The 13,816-nt window shown below is 51.8% G+C and overlaps 2 protein-coding genes across 2 annotated transcripts in view; one reads left to right on the forward strand and one right to left on the reverse strand.

The window, feature by feature from the left end:
* The window catches only part of SEC14L5 (SEC14 like lipid binding 5), a 62,570-nt gene that overhangs the window by 11,559 nt on the left and 37,195 nt on the right, over positions 1-13,816 (reverse strand). The window contains exons 7-13 of the mRNA XM_050774279.1: positions 11,180-11,292; positions 10,576-10,765; positions 7,176-7,264; positions 6,996-7,066; positions 4,411-4,582; positions 1,876-2,010; positions 372-506 (exon numbers count right to left, since the gene is read on the reverse strand). Coding sequence (XP_050630236.1) covers positions 372-506; positions 1,876-2,010; positions 4,411-4,582; positions 6,996-7,066; positions 7,176-7,264; positions 10,576-10,765; positions 11,180-11,292 — 905 coding nt within the window. The remainder of the gene's footprint in view (positions 1-371; positions 507-1,875; positions 2,011-4,410; positions 4,583-6,995; positions 7,067-7,175; positions 7,265-10,575; positions 10,766-11,179; positions 11,293-13,816) is intronic.
* GLYR1 (glyoxylate reductase 1 homolog) overlaps positions 7,994-13,816 on the forward strand; it is a 204,471-nt gene continuing 198,648 nt past the window's right edge. Inside the window, exon 1 of the mRNA XM_050774331.1 lies at positions 7,994-7,997. The gene's annotated coding sequence lies outside the window, so the exon portion shown is untranslated. The remainder of the gene's footprint in view (positions 7,998-13,816) is intronic.

Here is a 13,816-nt window from a genome sequence, read left to right on the forward strand (position 1 = left end):
TCCCACCTATAATCCCAGCACTCTGGGAGGCCAAGGCAGTCGGATCACCTGAGGTCAAGAGTTCAAGACCAGCCTGGTCAACATGGTGAAACCCTGTCTCTACTAAAAATACAAAAATTAGCTGGACACAGTGGCATGTGCCTGTAATTCCAGCTACTTGGGAAGCTGGGGCAGGAGAATCGCTTGAACCCGGGAGGTGGAGGTTGCAGTGAGCTGAGATCGTGCCACTGCACTCCAGCCTGGACAACAGAGTGAGACTCTATCTCAAAAAAAAAAAAAACAATCCTCATCTCAAGCTGTGTTTTGGGGTCACCTGACCTAAGATGACAGACCCCCAGCCCAGTGGGCCCTCCACGGCCAGGCCCAGGCACCTCATGGGGGGCTCCGCGGAGCACGCTGGCTGAATGGTAGGTCTCGCTCCACTGCCACAGCTGGTCCGCGTGCTCCTGCTCCTCTTCCGTCATATAGAGGGACTTGGGGACCAGCCCTCCCTCAGGGACATTACACTGTAGGCCAGAGATAAAGGGCAGCGGGTCAGGGCCAGTCGAGGTCTGGCTGGCCCGACCCACAGGAGGGTGCTGCGTGACCCCTGAAGCCGTTCATAACAGCAACCTCTTACTGAGTAGGCTGTGGGCTTCCATGACCCCATTTAATCCCCAGGTCCACCCGTGCAGTGGAGACTATTATTCTTCCCGTTTCACAGAGGAAGGAATGGAGGCGTGGCCAAGTCACAGCAGAAAGTGAGTGTGCCAGGGCACAAACCCACGTTCGTCACAGCCCCATGCTCATGTCCCTTTACCCTGTGCTGGACTGACAGCCAGGTTGGGGGCCTCTCCACACCGCAGCCCATAGCAGCTGCCTCTCCCCCTCAGAAGCGGGGGTGGAGCAGTCACTGCACTGAAATCGACAGATTTCCCCAAACCAAAGGCCCCCTGGATGGGCAGGCCTTGGCAGACCCACCTGCCACCACCAAACAATGATTCCCCCCACCCCATTTCACTTGTAGAAACACTGGGATTAGCAAAGCAAGGCCACCGTTCAGTGTCCTTCCACAAGCCACTCTCAGCTCTGCAGAACCGTTTGCTAAAAATAAGTCGTGTGTGCCACGTACCACAAATGGAGAGAACAGGCAAGCCTGGAAAAATTCCTAGGAAAAGACTTTTTTAAAATCCAGCAATGATGCAAGTTCACTGTCTGGTATTTTTGTTAGAAACGAAGAGGGCCCAGGCCACTGGGGGCCATGTGAGATGACAGGGTTGTGACCTAGGGTCACCTCAGCCTGTCATTTCATCCCCAGGGGAGGCAATAAAGGGGCCTGGACACTGCCTCCCTTGAAGGGGGATCCTGATGGTCTCAGGCTGTGTGACTGTGCGTTGCAGACTAGCCCCAGCGCCACGGTCCAGAGCTGCAGAGACATTGGAGTCACCTCCCCTGCAGTGAGTGAGCAGGTAAAGTTGTTGCTGCTTGGCAATGTCTTTGATGGGAATACAGAATGGGTCAGCCTTTGACTGGCCCAGTCTTTAGGCTTCCAGAAACTTCTATCTCACTCACTATGTTTGGAGGACCCAAAGGAAGGCCCAACCTCAAAACAGCACCACCTCTTTGAAGCAGCTTCTAAAGCAAGCCCTGTGGCTGCTGAGAGCCAGCAAGACCCTCCCCAGGCAGAGTGCACGTGCCGCACCCAGCCCACATCCACCTCCCAGCCCCGCTCCACCTCCCAGCCCCGCTCCACCTCCCAGCCCCGCTCCACCTCCCAGCCCCGCTCCACCTCCCAGCCCCGCTCCACCTCCCAGCCCCGCTCCAGGAATCCCAGCCTCCCAGCCAGCCGCGCCACCTCCTCGAGCCCAGCTCTGGCTGCGGACGCGGAAGCCTCACCACGCTCTCTCCCCCAAGGAAGTCAGGGATGACTTCTCTATCCAGATAGTCCACAAGGCCTCCGGGTCCCTGGTAGTTGCTGCCACTGTAGATGAGGAACTTCCGCCGGGTGTTCTCGTTGATGAAGGGGCTGATCTGAAACCAGGATATACGGCAAGATGGATATTTTTTTTACTGAGATATAATTCATACAACATAGAATTAATCATTGTAAAGCGCCCAGTTAAGCAGCTTTCAGTGCACTCACTACATTGTACAGCCAGCACCTCTACCTGTTTATCACCCCAGAGGGAAACTCCACTCCCACCCCACAGCCACTTCCCATCTCCCCTCCCCCAGCCCGGAGCAACCACCCATCTACGCTCTGTTTCTGTGGATTTGCCTATTCTGCGCGTTTTTTGTTTTTGTTTTTGTTTTGGAGACAGAGTCTCGCTCCGTCGCCCAGGCGGGAGTGCAATGGCGCGATCTTGGCTCACTGCAACCTCCGCCTCCCAGGTTCAAGCGATTCTCCTGCCTCAGTCTCCTGAGTAGCTGGGATTACAGGCTCCCACCACCACGCCTGGCTAATTTTTGTATTTTGATTTTGTACTTTTGTATTTTCACCATGTTGGCCAGGCTGGTCTCAAACTCCTGAACTCAGGTGATCTGCCCACCTCAGCCTCCCAAAGTACTAGGATTACAGGTGTGAGCCACCGTGCCCGTGCCTATTCTGTACATTTCATATAAAGGAGATCACACAGTACATGGACTTCCCCGTCTGGCCCCTTTCACTGGGCATCATGTTTTCAAGGTCCCTCTGTGTTAGAGCATGGATCAGTGCTTCCTTCTTTTCTTTTTTTTTTTTCTTTTTGAGATGGAGTCTCGCTCTATTGCCCAGGCTGGAGTGCAGTGGCATGATCTCGGCTCACTGCAAGCTCCGCCTCCCGAGTTCATGCCATTCTCCTGCCTCAGGCTTCCGAGTAGCTGGGACGACAGGCGCCCCCCCACCACACCCGTTTTTTTTGTTTTGTTTTTTTTTGTTTGTATTTTTAGTAGAGACGGGGTTTCACCGTGTTAGTCAGGATAGTCTCGATCTCCTGACCTCGTGATCCGCCCGCCTCGGCCTCCCAAAATGCTGTGATTACAGGCATGAGCCACCGCACCCGGCCGCTTCCTTCTTATGGATGAATGCTATTCCATTACTGGATGGAACAGTATTCTACAGTTTGTTTATTCCAGCTGGAATCCATTTTAACACTGAGCTCTAAGCCACACGTTGATAAAAAAGGAAGTGGGAGAGAGAGAAGGAAGGAAGGAGCCCTTGGCATGTCAGGAAACAGGCCAGTTCTACAAGGAATGTCGCAAGCAAGACATGGATGAGGAACCTATAATCCCCCCATGCAGGGTCCTCTCCTGTCCCCAGCCCCATTACCCTCTATGCTGTGCTGGGCCCTCTCCTGTCCCCAGCCCCACTGCCCCCTGTGCTGTGCTGGGCCCCAGGAGGCTGAGGCTGACCCCCTAGTAACTCCCTGCCCCCACCCCTGGCCCAGCTTTCCCCAGGATTCTGCAAGGACATTCCCTCCTCTTGGGGGTGGCCAGGCTTACTGCAGTCACTGGTGCTTGGGGTCTCTCCTTCCCCTGCCCACACCTCTACAAGGAACCCCTTCAGGACACCCCTCATTTGAACCATCTGGGTGAGGTCCACATCCAGCCAGGACCCCGGCCAATGCACTCGCACTCCCAAAACCACCCCAAACAGCAGGTGAACTTAATTTTACCGGAGATTAGGACAATTAGGGATAAAAAGCTTCAGAAGCAGCTCCTGCCGCCTGGCCTCACCTGAACAGAGCCTTGAAGCACGCACAAAAGCTAGACAACTTCCTGGCCCCTAAATCTGTCCCCCACCCTCCCCTGCTACTGAACCCTCCATGGGTCCCTACTGCCCCAGGACAAGGTCCCATCTTCACCACGGGCCCCTGTACATCTTCCAGCCTCCTCAGGTGCCATCGTCCCTTTCACTCCTCTTTGCTCAGTCACCCTGGACTGTTTCTTCAATTCCTCCAAAACATCAAGCTGCGTCCAGCCTCCTGGCCTTTGCCCACGCTGTGCGGTGGCTGGCTGCACCCTTCTCTTGTGTATGTGTGCACGTGCACACGTGCATGCACACGTGTACCCACCGGGTTACAACATAAAGTATATTTCAGGTCAGGCTCAGTGGCTCACACCTATAATACGAACACTTTGAGAAGCCAAAGCAAGATGATCGCTTGAGCCCAGGAATTTGAGACTACGCTAATAGGCATGGGAGTTCTTTTTGGGGCCACAGAAATGTTCTGAGATTGGCTAGTGGTGACGGTTGCTTAACTCAGTGAATACACTAAAAACCACTAGGGTCTATACTTCAAAAGTGTGAGCTTTATGCTTTGTGAGTTTCATCTCCAAAAAGTTATTAAATGAAATGAAACAGGAAAAGAACAGAGCCGCTCGCAGAGGGGCCCCTTCCCATCCCACCCACCCCTCCCCGGGGAAGGGCCTGGCCCAGGTTCCAGCTCTTACCAGCGTCCAGAGCACGGGGAAGACGCGGGGCGCTCGCACGATGAGCAGCCGACCCAGGGTCTCTGGGTAATTGTCCTCAACCACCTCAATCATCCGCAGCAGGGCCTTCACCCCCGGCCGCCACAGGTGCCGCATGTTGAGTCCCTCCAGGTCCAGCAGGCAGGTCCAGGAGCTGTGCAGAAATGGCCCCAGCTCCACCTGGCTCTGCTGGCTCCCAAGGCCACCAACACCCTCCCCACGGGGGATGAACAGGGAGGCTCTGAGAGTCAGGGCTGTGAGCAGAGGAGGTGCTTCTGCCACAGTAGGGAGCCCATGCGGTGAAGAGAGTCAGAGTGTGGACTTCAGGGCTGAGCGCCCACATTCAAGTCTCACCTCCACCCTTGAGAGCTCTGGGTCAGGGCCACAGACCCACTTCCTCACAGGACAGTGGCAAACGTAGTAACAGTCCCCATCTGAAACAACTGCTGTTAGGATCGAGTGAGATGGTATATACAAAGCTGTCTGCAAGGACGGGCACACCGCATGCCCTCAGTTAAAACTGGTTATCACAAGTGGCCATTTAGGTCTAGTGTTCCACTATTGGAACGCTAAGCGTGTGGGAGTTATTTCTATCCTACTGCTCACCAAGGTCTGATGGCAAAAATTCAAAACATTGCAACCTCAGGCATAAATGAGTTAATTGTTGAAAAGATGCTAACTACTAAATAGAGCAGAGGTGCCGAGAGCATGCACTCCACAGTCAGATGGCCAGGGTTCAAATCCCAGTTCTGCCACTTGCTGTGTGAGCTTGGTGGAGTCCTGAACCTCTCTGTGCCTCCGTTTCATTAGTACTCATTCATTAGGAAAATAACTGTTTGACTGCAGTGGCTGGTGCCTGGGAACCTTTCCCTCCCAGATTGTTTCCTGAAACCTGTACATACCTCTCCAAAGCATCCCTTCATGACACCCCCTCATTTGAACCATCTGGGATGAATTATGCTTCCAGCCAGGACACTAATGGATTGATTCCCAGTCCCACCCCAACATACATGTCCTTAGAAAATCTCTAGAGATAGACCAGGCGTGGTGGCTCACACCTGTAATCCCAGCACTTTGGGAGGCTGAGGCGGGTGGATCACAAGGTCAGGAGATCAAGACCATCCTGGCTAACATGGTGAAACCCTGTCTCTACTAAAAATACAAAAATTAGCCGGGCGTGGTGGCATGTGCCTGTAGTCCCAGCTACTTGGGAGGCTGAGGCAGGAGAATGGCGTGAACCTGGGAGGCGGAGCTTGCAGTGAGCCGAGATTGTGCCACTGCACTCCAGTCTGGGCGACAGAGACTCCGTCTCAAGAAAAAGAAAAAAAGAAAGAAAATCTCTGGAGACAAGCCTGGCCAACGAGGTGAAACCCCATCTCTTCTAAAAATACAAAAATTAGCCAGGTGTGGCAGTGGGCGCCTACAATCCCAGCCACTTGGGAGGCTGAGGCATGAGAATCACTTGAACCCGGGAGGTGGAGGTTGGAGTGAGCCAAGATTGCACCACTGCACTGCAGCCTGGGTAACAGAATGAGACTCTGTCAAAAAAAAAAAAAAAAAAAAAAAAAAAAAAAATCTCCAAACAGCAAAGGAACTTTAATTTTCACAAAGATCTGGATACTGGGGGCTGAAAAGCTGGAACAGCAGGTCCTGCCCGCCCGTGTCTCACAGGGCTGTTTAGGAGGAGGAACTAAATCAAGGTGCTTAGAAGGGCACCTGCTACATAGCAAGTGCAAGATCCATGTTCGCATTATTTTTAAATCATTATTATTTTTGAGAATCAATTTTTAAAAGCCTCTTTACAAGCCGGGAGCAGAGGCTGACGCCTATAATCCCAACATGTTGGAAACAAAAAAACAAAAATTAGCTGGGCACGGTGGTGCACACCTGTAGTCCCAGATACTTGGGAGGCTGAGGTGTGAGGATTGCTTGAGCCCAGCAGGTCAAGGCTGCAGTGAGCTATGATTGCACCAATGCACTCTAGCTTGGGTGACATAGTGAGAGCCTGTCTCAAAAAATAAAAAAATAAAAAAGTCACTTTTACAGAAGAGGAAGCTGCTGCTCAGAAAGGTTTGCTGCCTTTTGGGGCGATGCCACCAAAAGTACTGGCTCCAGGAAACAGCTCAGGAACAGAAATGTGGGGGAGTCAGAGGACAGTGGGTGCCTGCAGAGGACAGTGGGTTCCTGGATATGCCATGACAGAGCCAAGGCAGAACTCGTGGTGGAGAGCTGATCTCAAAAAGCAAAGTCAAGGAGACTGTTGAGCAGAGTGGGAGGATAAAGTCTTTGAGCCGGAAGCTGGACAAGACCCCAGGTTCAAATCCCGCTCTGTCCTGACCAGTTCACAAGCTTCTATGGGGGCCACCATTCTGAGTCTCAGTTTCCTCATGCATAAGAAATGGGGATGCTTATGGGCCCTGCCTGAAGACCCAGAAGACCACTGTAGAAACTGGGGGAGAATGAAGCTCCTGGCACGCTGCCTGGCATAGTACACACGCACGGTGGACCCCTCTTCATCCTCCGTCTTTGCTGTTTAGGGGGGATTTGTCCCCAGCCCAGGTTCTTGCCTGATGGGACGGCCCAGCTGCCTTGTGCTCCCCTCACACCGCTTCTGTCCTTCCTCATTGACAGAGAGAACCTGGAAGGGAGACAGTGCTCCTGAACACCCACCTCGCTCCTCCACCCCGTGCAGCCCTTCCCAGGCCCGGCCCCGGCCACAGGGTCCAGGAACGAGACCCCTGACTCACGTGCCGCAGCAGCACCTCCTCCCCCACAGCCTTCATCAAGCCTTTGGTGTCCATCTGGCCCAGGCGGAGGATGTAGAGGGGGCGGCCGTCTTTGTGGATGGGGCCGAGCAAAAAGAAGAGCCCATTATTTAGAGGACTGCTTACGAGGGGGCAGGTCACAGCTGCACGTGAGGGCTTCACCCCCTCAGGCTGCAACCCCCCAAGGCCCGATCCAGCCTTCACTTACTAGCACCCTGCCTGCTTCCAAGAGGGGCTGACGCCACTTATTATGAAAGGCAGAAAAACAGAAGTGTTACGAGGAGGATAAGGGCCAGCGCAGTGACTCCCACCTATAACGCCAGCATTGTGGGGGGCTGAGGCAGGAGGATTGCTTCAACTCAGGAGTTTGAGACCAGCCTGGGCAACATAGTGAGATCCCTTCTCTACAAAACATTTTCATTTATTTATTTATTTATTTATTTATTTATTTAAGACAGAGTCTTGCTCTGTCGTCCAGAGTGGAGTGCAGTGGTGCGATCTCGGCTCACTGCAACCTCCGCCTCCAAAGAAAAGCCCAAAAATGCAAGGTTCAAGTGATTCTCCTACCTCAGCCTTCTGAGTAGCTGGGATTACATGCGCCCACCACCATGCCTGGCTAATTTTTGTATTTTTAGTAGAGATGAGGTTTCACCATCTTGGCCAGGCTGGTCTCAAACTCCTGACATCAGGTGATACACCCACCTCAGCCTCCCAAAGTGTTGGGATCACAGGCATGAGCCACCGCACCCGACCCCATAATACTTTTTGTCAACCAATCAATACATAACCTTGTTTTATGTGGGGGTTTTGTTTGTTGGCTGGTTGATTTGTTGGGTTTTGAGACAGTCTCACTGTACCACCCAGGCTGGAGTTCAGTGGAACAATCTCAGCTCTCTGCAACCTCTGCCTCCCAGGTTCAAGCAATTCTCACACCTCGGCTTCCCAAGTAGCTGGGACTACAGGCATGCACCGCCATGCTTGGCTAATTTTTTGTATTTTTAGTAGAGACAGGGTTTCACCATGTTGGCCAGGCTGGTCTCAACCCCCTGGCTTCAAGTGATCTGCCACCTCGGACTTCCAAACTGCTGAGATTACGGACGTGAGCCCACCGGGCCTGGCCTCTTTGTTCTTTGAGACAGGGTCTCACTCTGTCACCCAGGCTGGAGTGCAGTGGCATGATCTCAACTCACTGCAGCCTCAACCTCCCTGACTTAAACAATCCTCCTGCCTCAGCCTCCCAAGTAGCTGGGACCTCAGGCATGCAGCACCATGCCCAGATAATTTTTTTGTATTTTTCGTGGAGATGTGGGTTCGGGGTGGGGGGGGTCTCACTATGTTGCCCAGGCTGGTCTTGAACTCCTGGGCTTAAGAGATCCTCCAGCTTTGGCCTCCCAAAGAGCTGTGATTACAGGTGTGAACCACTGCACCCAGCTTCTGTTTCTATTTAAGGACACTTGAATGTATATTGCTGATCTATCAGCGTTGAACTCACGGCCAGCAGCCCTGCAGCTGGTGCCTATCTGAAGCGAGCGGAGCACTCTGGGTGATTTCTGCATGGAGCACGTGGCCACTTGCTCATCCTTAGGAAAGCCAGGCACACTTCTGCACTACACGAGGGGGCATTTTAAACAGCAAAGTCACCAAAGAAAAGCCCAAAAATATAAGAATGTGGCATTAAATAGGCCACAAAAAGGACACTGTTTAGGGTATGAGAACTGAAACAAGAAGGCAGGAGCCGCGTCGTTCAGCAGACAGCGTGTGTGATGAGCGACTCCAATACTTTGCCACTCTGAATATGTCTCAGCATGACTGAAAAATTTCTGTGAATACTGATTTGGGGGTTACAAGTAAATTTCAGCAATAAGGGGAGTTCATAAATATGGATTCCATAAATAAGGAAGATTGATCGTGCATTAACAGAAACCATGCCAGCCGGCTCTTCAGCAGAGTCAAGCGTTTACCCTACTTGATATAGAGGAATGTTTAGATAAAGGACATTGGAAAGTGTGCTAGGCACAGGTTTCAGTGGCAATTTAACTTAAAAATCCAGAAACTATATTTGTAATGGGTTCAATCATGTCCCCAGAACTCATATCCATGGGGACATTAAAATGTAACCCATGCCTGGTTGCAGTGGCTCACTCCTGTAATCCCAGCACTTTAGGAGGCCAAGGCGGGCGGATCACTTGAGGTCAGGAGTTCCAAGACCAGCCTGGCCAACATGGTGAAACCCCATCTCTACTAAAAGTACAAAAATCAGCCAAGCATGGTGGCGCACGCCTGTAGTCCCACCTACTCAGGAGGCTGAGGCAGGAGAATCGCTTGAACCCCGGGGGGCGGAGTTGCAGTGAGCTGAGATCATGCCATTGCACTCCAGCCTGGGTGACATAGACAGATTGTCTCAAAAAAAGAAAACAAAGGGACCCTGCTTGGAAATAGTCTGTGCAGGTGTAATCAGTTAAGGATCTCAAGATAAAATCACACGGATTTGGGCTTAGCCCTAAATCCAATGTCCTAGGGTCCTTATGAGAAGAGGTGTGGACACAGAGGGAAGGCCATGTGAAGAGAGAGGCAGAGACTGGAGTGAAGCTGCCACCAGCCAAGGAACACCTGCGGCCACCAGAAGTTGGAAAAAGCAGGGAAGGATTCTCCCCTAGAAATTTCAGAGGGAGCACGGCCCTGCTGATACCTTGACTCCAGACTTCTGGCCTCGAGAACTGTAAAAGAACACATTTCTACTGTTTTAAGCCACCAAGTTTGTGTTAATTTGCTACAGCTGCCCTTGGAAATCATACAAAATGTATGCACCTGTTACGTATACAATCGCAATTATTGTGAGTAATGGTGGGCTCACTCAGCCCAGTGGAGAAATGTCTCTTCCTCAAGCCCCGGAGCTTTCCAGCTCTGATTCTTCCTACCTAGATTGTCACTTCAAAGCATTTCTAGATGCCTGGAAGAGTCAAAAGGAAAAATAATAAGATGTTAGCATGACGCATGGCATTTAAAGTGCGTTGGGGCCGGGTGCAGTGGCTCATGCCTGTAATCCCAACACTTTGGGAGGCTCAGGCAGGCAGATCACTTGAGATCAGAAGTTTGGGACCAGCCTGGCCAACATGGTGAAACCCGCCTCTGCTAAAAATACAAAAAAATTAGCCAGGTGTGGTGGCAGGTGTCTGTAATCCCAGCTGCTGGGGAGGCTGAGGCAGGAGAATCGCTTGAACCCAAGAAGCGGAGGTTGCAGTGAGCCGAGATGGCACCACTGCACTCCAGCCTGGGTGACAGAGTGAGACTCCATCTCAAAATAATAAATAAATAAATAAAGTAAGTGCACTTGGCAGTGCCCAAAGTATGCCCTATACATGGTGTGGGTGGAGGCACGCACCTATGTCCTGGTAATGCCAGCCCCCTGCATAGAACTCCTCCAGCAGGGCAGGGGGTTGCCAGGTCTGAAGGAGGAGATCCACCTGGTGCTGCTTCCGCCAACTCAAGGACTGGCACAGCATTTCCCGGGCCTTGTCCAGGTGGAAGTCACGAGCCCGCAGGAACCGAAGGATATGCTCATCTTTGGGAATCTGAGAGACAAAGAAGTAAAAAGCCCACAGAACGGTATCCCCTGACCCAGCAGATAAAATTACAGAACCAGGCGGGGCAACATGGTGAGACCCCATCTCTACAAAAAGTACAGAAATCAGCCGGGTGTGGTGGTGCACGCCTGTAATCCCAGCTACTCAGGAGGCTAAGGCAGGAGAATCGCTTGAACCCAGGAGGCGAAGGCTGCAGTGAGAATCACACACTGCACTCCAGCCTGGGTGGGAGTGAGACTTTGTCTCAAATAAATACATAAATAAATAAGCAAGAGATATTGTGTCAGTATTATCATCTCGCCTTCTCATCACACTTCATTTCGCCTTTCCTTCCCGCACATGGAGGCTGAGTACAAGTCCTTGTCTGTTCATCCACTGCTCCAGGGTACCCCCTGCACCCACCTTGCCTTTGTGGGTCTCCTGTAACCAGTGCCGAAGCTGGATCAGGCAGCTCTCCTGCATGGGCGTGAGGTGGCCCAGGCACCTCTCAATGTAGTCCGCGTCCAACTTGTCCCCTTGGAGGAGAAGGGGGAGCTTCAGGACAAGAGGGAGACGCCGCGTCTCTTTACCAAGTGGTCTGTCTGCCATTCCTGATTGGCTGCCTCACTGACCCTAAAATGTGGTTCCAAGCCAGGCTGAGTCCCCACCCCAGAGAGCAGCTGCAGGGACTCTCAATGCATTCATTTCTCCAGCCTACGTCCAAGGGTGTTCTGAAAACGCATCATCGGGCAAACCTCGATCTCACTATGAGACGGGATTTCTCCTCTTTGACCCCGGGAATAATTCCCACCCTCTGGGGACGTTCTAAGGATTCTTCACAATATGGGCTCACACTCACTGCCTGCTCAGAAGCCACCTGGTCTCAGTGAGCTCTCCCCACACCCCTGTGAGGCAGGCGTCACTATTATCCCCTTTAGAGAAGATAAAACTGCCTGGCGCGGCGGCTCACGCCTGCAATCCCAACACTTAGGGAGTCCAAGGCAGGCGGATCACCCGAGGTCAGGATTTTGGGACCAGCCTGGCATGGTGAAACCTGGTCTCTATTAAAATACAAAAATTAGCCAGGTATGGTGGCGCACACCTATAATCCCAGCTACTCAGGAGGCTGAGTCAGGAGAATCGCTTGAAGATGGGAGATGGAGGTTGCAGTGAGCCAAGATTGCACCACTGCACCCCAGCCTGGGCAACAGAGTGAGACTCTGTCTTAAAAAAGAAAAAAAAAAAGGGGAGACGGAGATAGAGAAAGAGAGAGAAGATAAAACTGAGGCCTACATGGCACATGTATACATACGTAACAAACCTGCATGTTGCGCACATGTGCCCTAGAACTTAAAGTATAATAAAAAAAAAAAGAAGAAAAGGTAACATAAAACACTTAAAAAATAAAAATGGCAATATACCTAAAAAAAACAAACAAACTGAGGCCTAGAGAGGTGAAGGAACTCGAATGAGTAAATGCATGCTGTGTGCCCAGCATAAAGGAGGTGGTGGATAAACGCCAGTTCTCTTTGCTTTCCGCCTGCCCAGGTCCCATTGTGGGGTTTTGACAGACAGCAGCTTTTGACAGAGCCTGGACCTTGCAACACAGCCACGCTGTCTCTTCAGCAGCCCGGGAACCACAGGGAACATTCCCACTTGTCCCCCACAATTGGGCGGTTGCAGTCGGAATGTTGCCAGCGTGCAGAGGCCAGGCCCCAAGCCTGAGTCCTGTTGCCCGACTCTTAGCCATGAGGGTGGCAGATGCTGCCATGCAGTGGCCTCTCGGCATCTCAGCAGTGGGCGGAGACGTCACACAAAGCAGCAGCCTCCACGGGCAGGGCCAGTTCTTCGTGGACAGATGGCTAAACAAGGAAACAGGCTGAATGAATGGCCAGCAGCACCCCCAAAACAGAAAAGCCCACAATGGGGGGTCACGCCAACTGCTGTGCCAGGAGGCACCTGGGTAAACAGAGGCAGGAGAATGCTGGCAGAGAGGTGACTTGTTCAGACCTTGTGTGGTCAGAGGCAGAGATGCTGGAATCAGGGACAGAGTGGGGATGGGATGAGAGAGAAACACGAGGGAGCCCAGAGCTCCCAGCATCCTTCCGGCCCTGGGCAGATGTGAAGGTTTTTTCTACTTCTGAGCACAAAGACTCAGTGATTCAGGAGAGGGCAGAAGGGGCAGAGGATGTCCTCTGCCAGCCACCCTGAGTGCCTGCGCTACTGGCAGACAGCACAGATGGAGAAGGAAGGATGGACCTGTGCAAAATGGGGAAGGTACAGGGTACAAGGCCACAGACAGCGTGCACAGGATGGGGCAGGAGAAGGCACTGTTGTTTAAAAAAGAAAAAAAAAATGTGCACGTACAACAGCATCCAGCCAGCACACACAGCCGGTGCAGGGTAAATACTTGTTGCATGTAATTCCAGCACTTTAGGAGACCAAGGCAGAAGGATCACTTGAGGTCGGAGTTTGAGACCAGCAGGGCCAACATGGTGAAACCCCATCTCTACTAAAAATACAAAAATTAGCCGGGCATGATGGCACACGCTTGTAGTCTCTCAGCTCCTCGGGAGGCTAAGGCAGGAGAATCATTTGAACCCAGGAGGCGGAAATTGCAGTGAGCCAAGATCGTGCCACTGCACTCCAGCCTGGGTGACAGAAAAAAAAAAAAAAGAATAAATACTTGTTGCATGAATGAACTTCGTTCTCCCTAAACAGACCCCTAGATGTATTATTAGTTCCATGGCACTGCCACCCAAGTATGTCAGAGTCAGGGAAGTCCCTGCACGGCAGTGGCCCTAAAGGAAAAACATTATCAACATGAGTACACATCTTACACGTGGCTAGAACTGGATTCGTGGTGTACATACAGTTTGTATCCTAGGATTTTTCCTTTTAACATTATATTGTGAACATTTTCCATGTCCATAAAAGCCTGAACTGTGACAAAAGGCTAGTTGCTTTCATATACAAAGAGCTCTTACAAACCAATAAGAAAGCAATGGGCAAATAAGAAAATGGACAAAGGACAAGAACAAGTATTCATTATTTTAAAAA

The sequence above is a fragment of the Macaca thibetana genome, chromosome 20, assembly GCF_024542745.1.
Source record: "Macaca thibetana thibetana isolate TM-01 chromosome 20, ASM2454274v1, whole genome shotgun sequence".
Taxonomy (NCBI): domain Eukaryota; kingdom Metazoa; phylum Chordata; class Mammalia; order Primates; family Cercopithecidae; genus Macaca; species Macaca thibetana.